Source organism: Acipenser ruthenus, chromosome 14 (genome assembly GCF_902713425.1).
Source record: "Acipenser ruthenus chromosome 14, fAciRut3.2 maternal haplotype, whole genome shotgun sequence".
Classification (NCBI taxonomy): Eukaryota; Metazoa; Chordata; class Actinopteri; order Acipenseriformes; family Acipenseridae; genus Acipenser; species Acipenser ruthenus.
The window spans coordinates 18,848,359-18,867,643 of NC_081202.1; the positions used below are offsets into that span (position 1 = coordinate 18,848,359).

General features: G+C 36.1%; 1 protein-coding gene across 2 annotated transcripts in view; it reads left to right on the forward strand.

The window, feature by feature from the left end:
* Positions 1–19,285, forward strand: part of LOC117419621 (cadherin-like and PC-esterase domain-containing protein 1) — a 76,611-nt gene that overhangs the window by 28,385 nt on the left and 28,941 nt on the right. For both annotated transcript variants that reach the window (XM_058986025.1, XM_058986024.1), the window contains 2 exons: positions 349–535; positions 1,602–1,770. In XM_058986025.1, the coding sequence (XP_058842008.1) occupies positions 349–535; positions 1,602–1,770 (356 nt within the window). The remainder of the gene's footprint in view (positions 1–348; positions 536–1,601; positions 1,771–19,285) is intronic.

Here is a 19,285-nt window from a genome sequence, read left to right on the forward strand (position 1 = left end):
AACTGTTGTCATGAATGTCTGATATTCCAGATCCAGCTAGCCTCTGCGTTGATTTCCCATCTCGCTGTGGAGGCTTCCTTTTAAAAGCTGAATTATAATGATCAGTGGTTTTTCACACTCAGAAAACAAAAAGAACAAGCCTCCCAGCACAAAATCACCACATGAATGAATATGTGCAATTCTACTTGGCTGGGAGGAGACACAGATGTATAGGTCCTTATTTCTGAACCCTCATGAGGATTTCTCTTTTTACAATGAGCAATTAGCAGGTGGGGCAATACGCCTATATGCATTGCATTTGTTTCTTTGGATGGTTATTCACTTTTTTTGTTCTGCTGTGGTCCACAGAGAAGTGTACGCTCCCCCACATCAGACAGATGTACACCGACCCCCCACTGGAGCTAACACCACAGTTTAGTCCCAAGATTAAAGATTACTACTCCGAAGTGCCTTTCGATGTGGTGACAGTGAAGATAAGAGCAGAGCCTGTTGACTGTCGCTGCCAGGTGCACCTGGATGATAGAAAGGGACCCAGGTAGACCAGACCTTCTTCGCATGAGCCGTACTACTCAAGCTACCTTTCCCATGTCAGCTCCCTATAGAATTCACCAGCCAGATGGCTTAAAATTATTTTCTAAAGCTCTATAAATGCAAAGTGTGAAGGTATAGCTAAGGTGCTCAACAGTACAGCTGCTATCTATACCCTGTTTCCATAAACATCCCACATATAGACTTAATAATTTACTACTTAATCTAGCTGTCCTATGCGTCAATGCTTACTAGAATATTATTACTACTAGTATTAATGCTAAGAATATTCCTCAAGACAAAATAAAGCATACAGCCTCCTCCATGATACATTCACTACCCATGTAATTCATTCAATTAAATCACTGTCCAATTCAAGTGCCATGTCTTACACAGGTGTGTCAGAGGTTTATGAATTCACTGAAAACGGACACACCAGACATTCAAAACAATTCTAAAGTTCTATTCATCCTGCCAAAACCCTTTTCAGTTGCCCAGCTGGAGAAAGATATTTACTATTTACATGAAATGATGTACGACACATTTAAAAGTACTACCTATTTAGTTATTGAAGCGTGCTGTCTAAGAGCTATTGTAATAATTCGCCTTCAGAATCCAGTCATCCAAGTTTCAGGACTGCAACACTTCATGCAAGGTTTAGCTAAGAAATTTTCATCTGGGAATCAACTACAGTAGCATTAAAAGACTAAGAAATAATTACAATTTACTACGTAATGTGATACATGTCTTAGATGTATTATGAGTAGTGCTTTTTTAGTTCTGTTAAAGTTTTCACTATATGAACCAACATATTATTTCATACAAATGTATTTGATTTATATGAAATAAAACATAAATGAATAATATATTCATCATATTTGAAACCTTGAATCTGTAATCATATTGCCGTCTCTAGTCGTGATACAGTTTATTATGAATAAGTGAGGAGTGTATCATTTTTAATGTTTGTTTATAAAAAAAAAAAAAAACTTGTAGATAGTTATCTATGGAACTTGTTTTCAATAATCATATAGATTTAAATAAAAAAATAATTGGGGTTATGCTTTCAACAGAATGGCTAATTACCCAGTTGGCCTTGGCAGCAGCAGAATCAATATCCTGGTGGTGGACGAATCTCAGCCAGAGCCTGTTGTCATGACAATCTATACCCTCAACATTTACAGAGAAAACAGGCCCAGTCTGCCCATATTTGACGAATATATGATGTGTGGATTTCTACAGGTATTTTCAATTTTATGTTTCCAATTTATGACAAATGTGTAAGTTTTTATATAACAGTTTTTCTTTGTTTCCTCAGTACATAAACATTTTTATTTGTCTGTTTTTTTTACTACTTTTTTTACTGTATATTGTACTGTTTTTTCATGGCTTAAAAAATCTCAAGTTTCTGAAAAAGTCAGTGAGAGTACAAAAAAATGTTTGCAGTATTTTGGTGTATTTTTTTATAGGGATTTTTGTCAGTAAAATGTCCTGTGTTTTGTATCCAATGCTACGTCGCCTTAAAAAAATCAGTTGCTGGACCTGGCCTCACCCTGTTTCAGTTATTTACTGTAAGTTTACAAGACTGGTGTAAGGCTGTGTTTTACAATCTTACAAATGTTAGTAGTTAAACAAAAAAGCTTTCTTGGTCTCTTTGATTTTCATTTAGCAGCTTTTTTATTCTGCCAGTAGTAATTTAGGGAATTTTTTATGCAGTGTTTTTGACAAGCCAGAGTCTAATCTCTTGATCCCTACAGTATATAGAAACGCAAATGTTTGAAAAGGGTTGGTATATTTCTTTTTTACATTTCTGTAATATCTATATTTAAACTCTAGCATCAACGTGAGGATTTTGCAGTGGACAGAGTACCCATGCAGCCAAATCTTTCCTGCCTGAACTCAAATATAATGCATTTCACTGCATAGGAAAATCTTAGTTGCAGGTTTGATTAATGGAAAAAAAAGGGGATTGCATGTAATACCGATTTCATGGGTCAGGAATTAGGCTCTTGGTGTTAAATCACACAGGGAAAACCAGGCTGTGTACTGCTGGAAAGAGCTCTGAAGTGTGCGGGTAGTCAGTGATGTCCAAGGCCTTTGAACTTTGTTTACATCTCTTGTATGACATTAAAAGTTTGGTTGCAAGATGGTTGGTTGCCATTGGTTTCTGGAAGAGCCGGTATGGGTTTTGGACATGAGGCAGTTTGGGCCTTTTATTGTGGTCCCAAAGTACATGGTACTATATTGAACACTATTACTAATACTTTATGACGACGTGCACTTAGTATTGGTTCAGGAAACGAGTTAATGCCATATGTTGCATATTAGTTTGATATGTCTGTAGCTGTGCTTTTATTATAAATAGATCTCTTTGAGCTAATATATATATATATATATATATATATATATATATATATATATATATATATATATATAATTAATTGCATCTGTTCCATTTGCATCTTTTACTGCACCACTATGTTTTACATAGTGTAGTTACATAAATGAATGTACTTGAGTTTTTAATTTTTATTTTATTTTATTGTCCAATACTCATGCTAAAAAAAAATATGGTTGGATAAAACTTTGAATACCCCCTACATCTGAAGAATTCTACTTAGTATGTAGTATGCTTTTTATCTCTGCTTTCTTAGTGTGAGTAATACTATCAAGATCCTGCCTTTTTAAGGCAGTAAAATATATGTACTGTGTAGTGCCAAGCTATCACTTAAAAATGTTTTTGATCAAACTGGATGACCATATAGGTGATTCCGCATTAAGTGGATCTAGTCAATGGTGATCTATTTTATCAATACTAATTCTTATAGTGTACGACTGTCTTTATATCATGTATCTCGATTACATACTTTGTTAACAATTTGCCACAATATACATTGCATGCAATAATATAACCAAGCTACTAACTCTGCATACCCACTGTTATATAGCTGTTATTTTAATACTTTAATGTATTTTTTTCAAACATAACTGTGCATTATTTTATACATTTTATAATTTCTTCCCAGCAAACCATACATAAGGGGTTAATTTTCCAAAATCCTGGAATTACTACAGAAAGAACACAATCATAGTTTGAAACAGAATCCCAAATATGAAACAGAAAATCTGGTTGTTATGAAAAATATAATGTGTTTTTGGTAGTTCCACAAAGGGTACTAGAAAGCTGTATGTTTTATTGAAGTCTTTAGAAGTGTTTATCAGACACGTGTTTTACAGTTGCACATGTCTGAATTAGTTTTATTAGTAGTACTATGAGATGTTTGTTTCACACAAATGAGATGTTTGTTTCACACAAATGAGATGTTTGTTTCGCACAAATGAGATGTTTGTTTCACACAAATGAGATGTTTGTTTCACACAAATGAGATGTTTGTTTCACACAAATGAGATCCACGCCCAGAGGTATGTAGTCAGTGAAGGACATTTTTTAAGAAACATTTGCTTATCAAAGAGGTGTATGGTATACATGAGTAGCAGTATTCTATATAGTACAGTATGTTATTTTTGATAATGTAGTATCCAAGAGGAGATATTGTATGAGGAATGTTACCCAAGGCAGCACAGTCATGCATGTTATACTCAGGGTGGGTGTTATACACACAGTACATGTTATATTCCCCAAATTTCTGTTGTAGTCTGGAAGATATCTGTTGCAAAAGGAGCCTTTAAGACTTTAATATGCCTCCCGCAAGTGTTGGATTGGACTGTATGTGAACAATGTGACAATAATGAAGTATGTGCATTACCATACAAATAGATAAACCTTTTCTTGTTCTCCAGTGTTTATTAGGGAGTTATATAATGTGTCAGAGTGGAAGCCAGAAGAAAATGCAATGCTAGTTCTGTACCAAGGGCGGAAATGTGAAATAACTCAATGAAATAAATATTGAACATGTTCTTATTAAATAATGGTGTTTATGAACGTTGGGCTGATAATCCCCCAAAAGGAGCCTAGCTCTTTAGTACAGTTGGCAAAGTGCTTGCTTGTGTCATTCCAGATCTACTTTTGCACCTCCACAACAACATACAGCAAGTCTTTACAGCCTTCTCCACCACTAGACTCTAAAACCAAAGATAGCTTAAGTGTATACTTCATATTGTACATTTTGATATTAACTGTACAAGTTAAACATGTTTAACCATTATATGCTGAATTCTTTTACATTGCTTGTTTATAACTGTGCAATTTGATTGGCCTCTAAATTTAGAACAACTACTGTATTTGGGAACAAAAACAATCCTTACTTCATTCATCTAAGTCTTTGTTATGAATGCTTGTCATATTGTTGAATAAGGAAACCGTCAGTCTGGGTCTTCAAAGGAATATGTTTTGAAAGATGCCTACACATCTCATTTGATTAGTAAGAAAAAGTTTGTATAACCCCAGGAAGTCTTTTCAGTATTCATTAAAGAATGGGTCATGCACATCTTTTAATCAGAAGAGTATGTGCCCTTGGAGTGTATGGGGCAAACTTATAGATGTACTTGGGAGAAGGTATTGAGTGAGCCATTCATTTAAAGTTGTAGTCCCTCATTAACAGTTCTCAAAAGGTAAATGAAGTTCAAGAATGTAACAAAAATAAGTGGCATTCATTTGCAGTGTGTAAGACGTCTATTTTCTTCTTTGAAGCTGGAACTGTGTAATTATTGTACCTTGATCCAGTGTCTTGAATATTATTATCCCTTATCTTAAATGTATACATATTTGCTGATTGTTTGCATTGAACATGTTGAGGCTTGGTTTTTGGACTGACAACTGTGGCAAAAGTTAAAGGGTTACCAAATTAGCATATTCTTTTTAATATCCTGAAAAACAAACGATGAATCAGTTTTGATTGTTTTATATTAACATAATGCAACCCTATTGCATATTGACAATATGTTGATTTTGACCAAACCTAGAGCAGCTTAAATGTCTTTAGCATTCAGCAGGCAAAAACAAAAACAAAAAAAACTCTGAATAAACACTGGACTTAATAAAGTGTAATGAAGGCCTAAGAAGTATGCAAGAAATACAGGGTGGTCCACGATTGGACATTTGTGCAGTGTAATCTTTTCCAACTGCACATTTCAGATCTGTTAATATGTATGCACCACAAGCACAGGCACTGTATAAGCATTAAAGTCCTTTCCAAAAATCACAGCACATCTTGCCCTAATGTCTGAAAAAAAAATTATACAGTGCCTTGCGAAAGTATTCGGCCCCCTTGAACTTTGCGACCTTTTGCCACATTTCAGGCTTCAAACATAAAGATATGAAACTGTAATTTTTTGTGAAGAATCAACAACAAGTGGGACACAATCATGAAGTGGAACGAAATTTATTGGATATTTCAAACTTTTTTAACAAATAAAAAACTGAAAAATTGGGCGTGCAAAATTATTCAGCCCCTTTACTTTCAGTGCAGCAAACTCTCTCCAGAAGTTCAGTGAGGATCTCTGAATGATCCAATGTTGACCTAAATGACTAATGATGATAAATAGAATCCACCTGTGTGTAATCAAGTCTCCGTATAAATGCACCTGCACTGTGATAGTCTCAGAGGTCCGTTTAAAGCGCAGAGAGCATCATGAAGAACAAGGAACACACCAGGCAGGTCCGAGATACTGTTGTGGAGAAGTTTAAAGCCGGATTTGGATACAAAAAGATTTCCCAAGCTTTAAACATCCCAAGGAGCACTGTGCAAGCGATAATATTGAAATGGAAGGAGTATCAGACCACTGCAAATCTACCAAGACCTGGCCGTCCCTCTAAACTTTCAGCTCATACAAGGAGAAGACTGATCAGAGATGCAGCCAAGAGGCCCATGATCACTCTGGATGAACTGCAGAGATCTACAGCTGAGGTGGGAGACTCTGTCCATAGGACAACAATCAGTCGTATACTGCACAAATCTGGCCTTTATGGAAGAGTGGCAAGAAGAAAGCCATTTCTTAAAGATATCCATAAAAAGTGTCGTTTACAGTTTGCCACAAGCCACCTGGGAGACACACCAAACATGTGGAAGAAGGTGCTCTGGTCAGATGAAACCAAAATCGAACTTTTTGGCAACAATGCAAAACGTTATGTTTGGCGTAAAAGCAACACAGCTCATCACCCTGAACACACCATCCCCACTGTCAAACATGGTGGTGGCAGCATCATGGTTTGGGCCTGCTTTTCTTCAGCAGGGACAGGGAAGATGGTTAAAATTGATGGGAAGATGGATGGAGCCAAATACAGGACCATTCTGGAAGAAAACCTGATGGAGTCTGCAAAAGACCTGAGACTGGGACGGAGATTTGTCTTCCAACAAGACAATGATCCAAAACATAAAGCAAAATCTACAATGGAATGGTTCACAAATAAACATATCCAGGTGTTAGAATGGCCAAGTCAAAGTCCAGACCTGAATCCAATCGAGAATCTGTGGAAAGAACTGAAAACTGCTGTTCACAAATGCTCTCCATCCAACCTCACTGAGCTCGAGCTGTTTTGCAAGGAGGAATGGGCAAAAATGTCAGTCTCTCGATGTGCAACACTGATAGAGACATACCCCAAGCGACTTACAGCTGTAATCGCAGCAAAAGGTGGCGCTACAAAGTATTAACTTAAGGGGGCTGAATAATTTTGCACGCCCAATTTTTCAGTTTTTTATTTGTTAAAAAAGTTTGAAATATCCAATAAATTTCGTTCCACTTCATGATTGTGTCCCACTTGTTGTTGATTCTTCACAAAAAATTACAGTTTCATATCTTTATGTTTGAAGCCTGAAATGTGGCAAAAGGTCGCAAAGTTCAAGGGGGCCGAATACTTTCGCAAGGCACTGTATTTAGAGTTTCATTTTTTATTGTCTTGTTTCTTTTTTCTCTGATTATTTTTTGCATTTCTTTATTATTATTATTATTATTATTATTATTATTATTATTATTATTATTATTATTATTATTATTATTTAGCATATGGATTTTTTTCATATCATCCACATTTTTGTTGGAACTGCCCAAAAGTACTCCTCTGGAGTTTTGCTTCGGAGAACAGCTCAGGCACAAAGAATAAACTAAAACACAGCAAGAGACAGGAAACTTAGTTACAAACCCTCAAAAGTTAACATTAAATAAGTATTCACCTTGGATATTATTACTGTGTTTTTAGGATGGAATGCATTAAGGAATTTATTCGCCTTAAAAAAACAATTATAAATGTATTAAGTCAAGTAAGACAAATGTTTCACTTGAAGCCTCAGATAGCGCCTTGATCAGGACACTGCATCCGGTAAAACCTAAAATAATCATTTTTAAATCGAAACAGTATTGTATCTCAATACTGACATGCTATTAATGCTCTAAAGCAGATCTCTTTCCAAAGTCTTTCAGCACTGTAATCACCCCTGGGGGGAACATAATATTGAAACCTGCCATTCACATACTGCCGGACTAAGATATTATGCGGTGGCTATTATAATGTACATTTTTCTTCTTCTAAGTGGGGGAAGGAAGGGAATCATGGAACCAGTAAATATATATGTTCTGTAGCCATATAAAGTTCAGAACACTCTGTGGTGTCTAATCTTGGTCTGTGGTCTGTTACATTTCATTTCTAAGTGATAAAGCACTTTGGCAAACAACGAAAATAATTAAATTACTACTAATCTGTCCCACAAAAGAAATGAAGCACATGAAAGAAGTGGACATTAAGCACAAATTCAGGACCATGCACCTTCCTTTTAGGAAGTGGTTGCTATGTTTTTATTTCAGATAACTATCGGGGGCCGGAATCAATTAACCTGAACTCTATTGACAATGATACGTTATTTATTCAAAACAAAAGATGTTCAGAAGAAAACACATCATTGTTCGATATGGTGGAACATTTTAACATTTTGCAGTAAATTGTAGGGTTCAGGTAGTGTTCTCAGTCTACTCCTCCAGCTCACATTGCCTGTTCTAAAAAAATACTTTGATTTGACCCTATATTACTCGATTACTGTAACATGTACTATAGAGACTACGGTCCTTTACACACAAAAAATTATTTCCATATGTTTTTTTTTTTGGAAAATATTTTATTTTTATTAGAACACGCAAATGAGAATGTTAATTTGTGGACTCAAAAGTGTCATTTAAGATTTTGTTACCAGCTCTGTAATATACAATTACTGTGTATTTTTGCAAAAAAAATCATGACTGTTCAGACCCTACATTATATGTTTGCATCTATGTGAGTAGATATTAGGGTAGCCATTGTAAATAGGATTGGATGCAGGTACTTTTATGACTTAGAAACTACTGGTACTTCTTTTGCATGTATTTTGGCTTACAGTAATTTACAGATGATTGCTGTAGGTCCATTTTTTAACACAGCATAACTTTTTGTATTTTTATTTATACTTTCAAAACTAATTCTACTTCCCCACAATTAAAACTCTACTGAAATGTATACATAGGCAAAAATGTTCCTATTCGTTCCTGTAATGGAATGTATGTATCAAAAGGTACTTGGTTTATTTACTCCTGAGAAATTTATTTAGTGTAATATAGCATTAATTCGCCTATACATTTTTTCAAAGTTAAAAATGAAAGTATATTTGAATATTTACATTTTTAAAGATAATTTGAACATGAAAAAACTATTAATTTATTTGCAGTTGTTTGCATATGTATTTTTATTCTTTAACACAAACTTGATTCATTTAAACCAAAAACGCATGTACTCATACAAAGTCACATATGTACAACTACATTTTAGAAAAACAAAAAAACGAACAGGATTCCATTCAGTATTATTTTCTCCATAAATCTATCAGTTATACGAGTTTCACAATACACCCAGCATATTAATTCCTTTGACCTTCCAACACAGGTCACAGTGGACCATTTGTGGTTTTATGGATATAAACACAGCAATTTTAGTAAAACCACACAATCCAGTACACATAATAGAGCAAAACCAACTATTTTTTTGTATTTTATAATTTTGTTTTATGGAAATATTTGTTTTGAATCATTTTCAAATTGGCACTTTAAGAAAATTCAAGCCAGTTATTAATATTCTACACCTTCTTTATCAGGTAAAGATTATGATGATGACGATGCAACGGGAAGATAATCTGATCTCTGACAAACTAACACAATAAATGCAAGTGATTTTTACATTTGGTTTTGATAGTGTTTTGATGCATACTCACAAGTTCTAACCCCTCTTAAACAGTCTAAAGTTTTATGACTACCAAACCTAATTCACTAAAACAGGCTTTAAAAATATTGTCATATTACTTGATAAAAGTTTCATGGATATATAACTGATAATGTACCTTGTAAAAGGCAGCATACTTAGACATATGCAGTGGAAAGCATAAGACTGCAGAGAAATTGTCTGATTGTGTTAACTGTAGCAGAGCAAATGGATATTTCTGAAGCTGGCTGACTATTCTCAGATCTGACTTCAGACTAACGAATAACTTACAGAAAGCGTTCGAGAGTATTAACCCTGGCCTGGGGAGCTGTCTAGGGGCTCCTGTGCACGACAATAAATATGATATACCTGACATATATCAACAGTATGTACATAATAACCATGGCAACTGGATAAGTGGTTCTCCAGATATATGGAAAAAAATGTAAAGTGTAGCATAAGTACGTACAGGGTGGATCAAGTTATTTTTATCTTTTCTGACTTTGCATGTTTTTTGGGGTTTTTTTTTACCGACATTACTCCAAGTAATGCAATAAAGAAACACTAGTTTTTAGTTAATGTTGATGAGAAGGGATGGGATGGCGGTTAAGTGACTAAGAGCTTCCAGGGCCAGTGAGAGCCATGGTGGACTTTATTAAGCATTATTAAATATGCTTCAAGGAATGAAGTGTAGTTACATAGCATTGACTTCTTCAACCACTGGTAACTTTTCACATTGGGCTATAGATGCAGCCTTTTTCGTTGTGTTCTGGAATAGCCACAGTTAACTAAGTACGTAATGTTTTAGAAACCAAATAATTTTGAGCTATGGATGAATGAATCTATATACATTTCCCTGAAGCAAAACTTAGGTTTGATCTAACAATGATCTAGACTGTTACAATGTTATAGACTTACATCAACTCAAAGGGTTTTAAGACCAAAGAGCCATAATATTTGTAAAGCAAAGGACACCTCACGTTAAACAGACTTAATGTCGCAGGCCTGTAAACAAAATTAAATTAAACACCTTATTTTTCTTTTTGTATACACTGTACTCCTACAAAACATACAAAAAATACAAAAAAACAAACAATAATACTATATCTCATTTGACCACCTTCAATTACAAATGCTACTGAAAATGTGTGTAGATAAAGGTTTATGGGAAAATAATCTTTTAAAAGAGCCAGATAAACCTTTCCCAGGCCAATTTGCATGACAGCAGTCAGCTCACAGCAGGTTTGGCATGTAAACAAAATGCTGCTTTTGTTCAAACTGAACATTTTAAATTTCCACACCCATGCAAATATAGTAAGAATCTTACTTGAACATTTTGTTCTTTGTCCATCTCTTTAATAAATGTCAGATACACTATAACCCTTCTATTTCTATTTGAGCTGTCTGCATAACATATATTAATGTATCAAAACATATTAATTAAGTAAGGTATTTAAAAACCCAAAACAAATTATTGCCAGACCTGACCACTGACTAGTAGTATAACGGAATGTTTTGGTCTTTCGGCAAACGAAACACTGGTAAATTGCAGTTGATCCTTAGTGCAGCGTCCTTATAGAGGCTATAGTGATGGCATATGCAAGGTAAGCCTGAACAGTAGTAGACAAGGGTTTCCCAACACCTGGTGCCTGTCAGTGTCGTGTCTGGGTTTCTGGTTCAACACATGCTTTCTTAGCCAGCATGGGACATTTGGAAAATTCACAGTATTCTTATCAGAGCATATGTGACATAAAGCTTTGGTTTACTGGTTCATTCATTTTCACCATTTTGTTTTGAAAACACCTGTTAGTAAGAAACAACTTAGAAACACCTAAATGCCCTTAAATTTACCAGGTATTGTGTTGTGTTTAGTAACTTTAATGGGTCTGTTTCTTCTTTCAGAATAAAAAGTTACAAAAATTACACTTTAAATAACTGTTTTTGTGTTCATCCTGGCTGTAACAACTTGACAATGAGATCTACTTGTATTTTAACGCTTTGGTGAAAAAAAAAAAAAAAAAAAATATGAAAGACCCCATTGTATTTAGTGATGTCAATAAGTTAATGTATATCTTCCTGGGGAGAAATAGTAGCAGGATTAATGTAGTCAAAGGACAGCAGTATTTAGATAAGCATCAGACATTTTTGACAAGTGAAGAACAACTGTGACTGAAGAGTGCAGTCAGACAACTACTGTAAGTTCTAGAATGAACATTTGTATTTACAGTGTATAAAAATGCTTCATTGCTATGTGTTGCTAATGGGCAGAAAAATATACTGTTAATATAGATTTTTTGCAAGTTTGGCAAATTCCTGATTTTAGCAGTGTTTTGACCTGTTGAAAATTCTTTGTGAGGCAGTGCCTCATCATGGGAGGAGCTGCCACTGCTACTAAACAAGCGTTTGGCAGCATGTTGGCTTTTTCTTAGGAGCTACTGTATCTATCTATCTATCTATCTATCTATCTATCTATCTATCTATCTATCTATCTATATATATATATATATATATATATATATATATATATATATATATATATATATTTACTGTATATATCTATATAGATATACTGTATATATCTGTTTTTACTCTTAGCTGTGTTTTCTTGTATAGCCTTAGTTTACTGAACAAACAGCTTTTAGCGAGTCAAGGCAGTGAACAAAAAATCAAAGGTATTAACCTCAACGGGGTTGTAAAAATAGCCTTAATGCAATTGCCAATAATTGCCAAAATAATAATTACCTCACCTAGGCTTATTTCGGTAAATATTGTTATTTGTTAGTTCCAGTTCTCTCATCTAGTCATAAAAAATGTATTTTCTTTCCATTCGTTGGTATTGGTAAAGTTATGATTGTCATTTATTGGTCTAATAGTGTGTAGAAGCAGAGTGTTCAATTAATGTTTTCCCAAGAGGATGGACTTGCATAAAAAGATCCTTTACTTACAGTAGCCCCCTCCCTCAAACTATCCATTCACAGCTTGCAGAAATTGGCAGCAACATTTATGTTGACTTCCACCATCAATGGGTGCTGAAAAGATTATGTCACACAGCCGTGAGATGAAAAAATATTGCTGCTGGGAGATTGATCCACAATTGCCTTTCATGTCTCCTGGACCTCTACAGCACACGTTGTGGGAGCTAGAAAGCAGTGCAGCTGCTCTCCCTGATCCGTCAGTATAGGGCTGGTCTCTGGGGAGGGAGAGAGAAACAAAAAAAGGCAACGGCCGACCGATACCACGGCACACAGGCCCCTCTGATTAGCAGCGAAAGCTGGTAAAATAACTCTTGTTGGCCTGTCTGGGACATCAGCCCCAAAAATGTAATTTAGATGATTATCTCCCTGACTGTTAAACCTTGTGACCCAGCAAAAACTGTTTGAAGTCTGCCTGCTTAGACTTGCTAATAGGAAGAATAGAAGGTTAACTTTGAGGTCATGAAATCAGAGAAGAGCGAGAGAAGATGGGAAAACAGCACTGGGACCGTTTTCTCTCTCTCTGCGTTTTGATCAACTCAGAGTCATGATAGGGAAACTATGTTGATGGATACAGTTATGGGGCGGGGCGGGGGGGGGGGGGGGGGTAATAGGAAGGTAAAGAGAAGCAGAAATAAAAGTAGAGACACAAATGTTGCTGCTCATCCAGTTGGGCATCCAATAGCCAGATAATAACACAATCACATGGCATATATATATATATATATATATATATATATATATATATATATATATATATATATATAGTAAGACAGCAGGGAGGGGGTTGAAATCCTCCCTGCATAAAACATGTGCATATGCCCCAGTGGCTAATTGTTTTATTTATTATATATTTATTATCCCCTGCATCCGGTGGTGATTGAAAATTAGAACCGGGTGCAGGGTATTTAAGACGTGCAGCTAGTCTGCACGGGGCGGCTGCTGAGTAGAAGGCAGATAGTGTGCTCTGTCTTAGCCGTCAAGTACTGTATTAAACCTGTGTGGTTTTTGTTTTGTGTTGTGTGACAGGTAAACGGCTTAGCCGTCCTGCGAGTTAGTCAGGGGCTTACCTGTGTAGTCAGCGCTCCAAAAACGAAGTTAGGCGTTTGTTTCTGTTTTACTTTGTCTTGTTTTTTTTAATTAAAAATAGCGCGACAGCATGAGAATATCCATTTATGATTAGCAGTTTATTTGTGAGTTACTCAAAGCAACGGGGCACCAATTTCAATATGCTCATTCTTGTAACAAAAAAAACATCATAGGGTGCATCATACTATACAATAATACGCACCGATAATGTAATGTAATGATGGTATCTTGCTATAACTACATTCAAATTGTTCTGCTGCTTCTGAGATTATACTGTAAAAATGTGTTATAAAGAAAGAAAACTACATTTCCTGTACAGCACATAATACTGCCAAGTTATATATGCAAACCTAATTTCAATGTTGATCTGTTTTAAAGGTGATAAAAAGTGAAGCATTTAAATAAAAAAGAAGTGAATGTTGGTTCCTTTTGGTGTAGTGTGGCTCTTTATAGTTGGCTGATGCAATTTGCAGGTTTAGTCCTTCAGGGCTTCAGTTGGCATACTTTAAAACTTTATTATAATGTTGTTGGTCATGAACATGCATGATGCAGTACTTGGAATGTGAACTTTCAGTCTGCATGTGTGCTTAATACATTACTATTTTAAAGGTCCTTTGGTAAGAAAGATGGGTGGATTAAGCCTCTAGACTAAGTTAGGAGTGGTTCATCAAAAAATACAGGGCTAAGTTATCCTTATTAAAGGAAAACTTTACTATAATACTTCTTTATTATCCCACAATATTAATCATCATCCTTTATCACTGTTTCCTCACTAATATATAATTGATTTGTATTCATATATTTTTCTTTGGGCAGTCTATAAGCAAGCCCCGTTAAGGTGAAATATTTGCAATTGAAAACATTTCACAAACTCTCTGTTACAGGCAGGAAGAAGTTAGTAGTGATTTCTATACCGGCCTTATTACAGAAATGACACCTTGCTCAGGTTTCCTCAGAGACAGCCCCAAAGGTTAAATGTGCTGGTAACTTTATTAAACATGCCGAATAGACTGAAACAGTAAAACATGATGATTAAGAGCACAGGAAATAAAGTATTCCTTAATATACAGAGCAACAAAATAAACTTATCACTATTAAAACACATTTACTTTTGAAAGAAATAAGGTATATAAATGATGGACATTGACTAAATGTTTTTGGTTTCTTTTTAATCACTCGATCATTCATCCTTGACCACGACACGCTTGAGTGACTATGACTGAAGTATATGCACTTAATCACCTAATTAGTGAGACAGTTGATTGGACACTGGATATGGAGTGATTTCAGCTGTTGAATTGCAAGCTTGAATAAAAGCAATAAAGAAAATCACAGAAAAAAAAACGACGCCTGTCAAGAGGGCAGGGCCTTCGTGCAATCGGCATGTTGGAGGCTGGACTAGGGCAGCGTACTGTGGCTCACCGTCTTGGGTGCTCACAACCAGCAATTTCAAACCTGGCGAGACGGTATAACCAGACACACTCTGTCAATGACAGGCCACGAACTGGGAGACCAAGAGCCACAACACCTGCCCAAGATCAACAGATCATTTTGCAGCATCTTCGTGATGTCAATCAGCACAATAAAAAATCACTGCACCTGCTCTAAAACAGAGTTCGTCATTTTTCGGTCACATCTAGTGAATTGTATCCAAATATAAGTGATACGTTTCTTTTGATGCTCAGTATATAATACAAATAAAGTGGCATGGGGATCCACTCCATTGCTGCTGTTTAAACCATTGCAATAGAACCCTTACTGACCCCGCCCCCCATTCACACAGGAAAACCAGGCCTATCCGGTGTTGACTACACATTTTAACTTTTTAAGACACAGTGTGAATGTATGATTCCCATGGTTTGTATTAACCTTGTGATGCATAATGTTGTAATGGAACTAGTCACCAGTTCAAACTCGATCTGCAGTGAAAGGATGGGATCCATTATGAATAAACGGTGATTGGAATGCATGAATAGATGTTTAAGCACTGGCAGGGGGTTGGGCCTGGGTTTCAGAAGAAGGCTAGTCTGACCTTGCAGTCTAACTTATAGAGCCATTGACATACCTTTGCATAACTTACCTTCAGTCAATCAGTCGTAGGTCTTTTCTTGTCAGAATCTGATCCCTGCATGACCAGTTTGACTTTCACTTGGTTGGAAATAATATTCAGAAGTTGTGCTGAGCATCTGAGTTTACAGTTCAGACTTCACCTTTTCAACAAATGTGTTTGTGATCGATGATATACCGGTATTAGGTAAATCTGCAGGGCTTCCTCGGTTTCTTTCTTTCAGAAGCTTTGCCTGAAGCCCTGACTGTCAGCATGTGTACCATTCTTGAAGCATAGAACATTAGCAAAAAATCATAACTTTCCATTTTTTATTAAAAGAATGTGTGGTAACAGGTACCATGTCTTTGATAATATTTATTGTAGAGAAATTATTTTCTGCCCTTTGGTACTATGCTGTCCCGCCAAAATATCATAGTTTCTTTCCCAGAGAGACATCTGTCATGTTAATATCATAGTGCCTCCACTGGATTGAGATCCAGGTTTTGTGTTGGCTTGAATGTGTGACATCTTGGCTTCGCTCTTCAAATTCCTGTTCATGTCCCTTTGAGGCGAAGGTTAGAGTATTTTTCATTATGGAGGCATGGTTTCCGCCTCCAACAGGAATGAAATAGGAATGAGAATTCAGCTTCATCTGTCCAAGTACTCTTCATATTTTTGCTGGATGTTTTCATCCTGTATTTATGGGAATATTTTAAAGTAAAAATGCAAAATAAAAAAATAAATAGAAAAATCTTCAGGTCTGATTTGAAAGGGACAAAAACTATAACCTGTTTGTGTGTTTTAGAGTCCTGGATTTGACTTTTTAAGCCTTGGTTTACACACTGTGTACAGGATCCAAGCTAAAGCTCACTAGATATCTCATTTCAGGAGCTCGTACAGTACAGGGCCCATGTGCTTAAGTAGGTTATATTTGCACTGGTATAAGCAGAATAAGGGAGAGAGGACTTTGTGGCTGTTATAGGGTGTTTGAAGATAAGATTTTCTCTGATTATTAACAGGAAAGGCTTAAAAAATGGTGCTCTGATCACCCTGACTCAGACAGGCACAGGCACTCATGCTCCCTCGATCATCCCTGCAGTCGTGGGCAAACAGACACTATGGTGCCAACATTGGCTCCAGGTGCCTGGAACAAAAGTGTATTTAAAGTTGGCACCAGCATAGATTTGTAAGTTGTGTTCGGCGCCATGTCCAATGTCTTGTGTCTGCAGCTTGGCCCCCTTCTCTGTGATCAAGTAGAAACACATTGACAGGCTGCGCAGCACAGAAGTTTACTTCAAACTCAATAGATTCTGCATTACATATGGACTGAAAGACGGTATATCAAGGTCTTTTATATGTTTCTGGGATTATTGTTAATGATTATTGTACTGTTAGGTGGATTTTATCAGACTATCCCTGACTACTTGGGTAAGATGTTGGTCTTGTGCTTTTTACCTTCTTCTTCTTGATATGATGGTTGTCTTGGCCCTGTTTAAAATGCTACTTATGTATATATTGTAATCCTTTGTCACCTCCCAACAGGGTTATAGTCGAGGTACCTGTGTATTCGTCACTCTTAGATATATCTTAAGAACCACTCATCCAGTTGTAATGAAACTTAATTTTATCATTCAGTTGCACATATGTTAAATCTAAGTCAAGCTTATGTTCTGGGGAAAAACAGCCCGCGAAGATGGTCAAGCTGTGTCTGCATGGTGCACCCTGACAAAGGTGTTGCACAGCTGAATTCCATAATAATTGCATAATTATCTTACAGACCATGATCTTGCCTAATGCCTTTTCTTTAATTCAATCAAAATAATTATAGTAGAAAATTAAATAAAATTCCACCTTGTAGTTACAAACAACTTAACATTTATTTACTTTTGAAAATCTCCAGTAGGTTACTTATATTTGTTTGGTGAGAAGAGACTTTAATGCTGGACACTGGACAAATCGAATCCCTCACTCATTCATGCCTTAAATAGAAAGAAGGTGATGCTTTCTCTAGCATTGAGGCACTTTCTTCCAACATTTCATTACAAAAAAGATTTGAATCAATAAAAAAAACAATAGTTAGTGACAATAACAAAAAATGTTTTTTTTTTTAATACTACAGCTATGGCCTAGAATGTTAGGATCGAGACATAATTTAAAAAAAAAAACAAACAAACAAAAAAACTATATGAATATAATTTTGATATTTTATTTAACATCATGTCATCAAATAAACTACAAAATTATATCGCAAAAGTCTACCGGAAGCCATAATAGTAGTACAGTATTAGGTTTCGAAATGTTTCAATTTTTGTCAGTTTTTCTTTAAGTGTATGGAAAACTACAAAGCGGTATGTAATTCAATATGTTAACGTAACATTATTCACCAGGTTTCATTCGACTTTATGAAGCAAAATGTGTTAATTCAACTTTTTAGCCATAGCTGTACAAATAAATTCCAGCCTAATTTTTGCTGTTGAGCTCACGAGTGAACATTATATTGAATTGTAGTTGAAACAGCTATTGCATGTCAATGTTTATGAATCCTGATTTGTCTCCCCACTACAAAACGACTGTTTAAAAGGAAAACACACGCTTGCCACCCTGCAAGCCTTAAGGCAGTGTGAAGAAAACCATTACTTACTGCCATCTCCTTGCAAACCTAATTATTGCAGCAGATTATCTTTTCAATGGTTTTTTTGTATTATTAATTCAGTTGCTGGATGCTTTGTCCTCTTGCTGTAAAAGTATTCCAGTATCTGTTTGAAACAAAACAGGTGTTGTGTCTTTATGGGATATAGGTTTGATACGCAGCATGTGGTTTAGAAAAGTAAAGAGATGAAACAGAAAATTCTACATAGCATAATGTTGAGATAAGGCCATGTACAAGGCATTACCCTTCGATATGTGCATAGTCAATACTTTAAACACTTAAAATAAAGTGAGCAATGATTTACTGACATACCATAATAGAACGTAACACAGGTGGTATTAGGAAGTGAGGTCTGGTATGTTTCAAAATGGCACTGTAACAGGGGAAATCTGTGCTGACTATCTGGTGCATGCATGGTTCTGCAGGAAGTGGGCAGCAGCCTCGTAAGATCCGCCTGTCAGTCATGGCAGTGACACAGAGAGGTGGGAAGAGGGTGTGTTGGTTTTCCCTCTCTCTGTGGCTGAGAGGCAGGCCTTGGGGGATTGCTCAGCCCATAAGTACTGTGCTTGCTTATGCATTCGGGTGACCATGATTGGGAATACCCAGAGACGCTGGCTGAGAAGGCCAGTGTAAACAAACACTAGGCAGGAACGCCAGTGGTTGGAGCGAGAGAACAAAAGAGGCAAGCAGCCAGTTCAGAGAAAGAAAATAATAAATAAAATAACTTGTTACGTACCCGAGGGAACATGTGTAACTAGAAGGGGAACCTTGGCCACCCCTGAGTATAGTGCAGAACCGAGCGTAGACGGAGACCCAAGCTGACC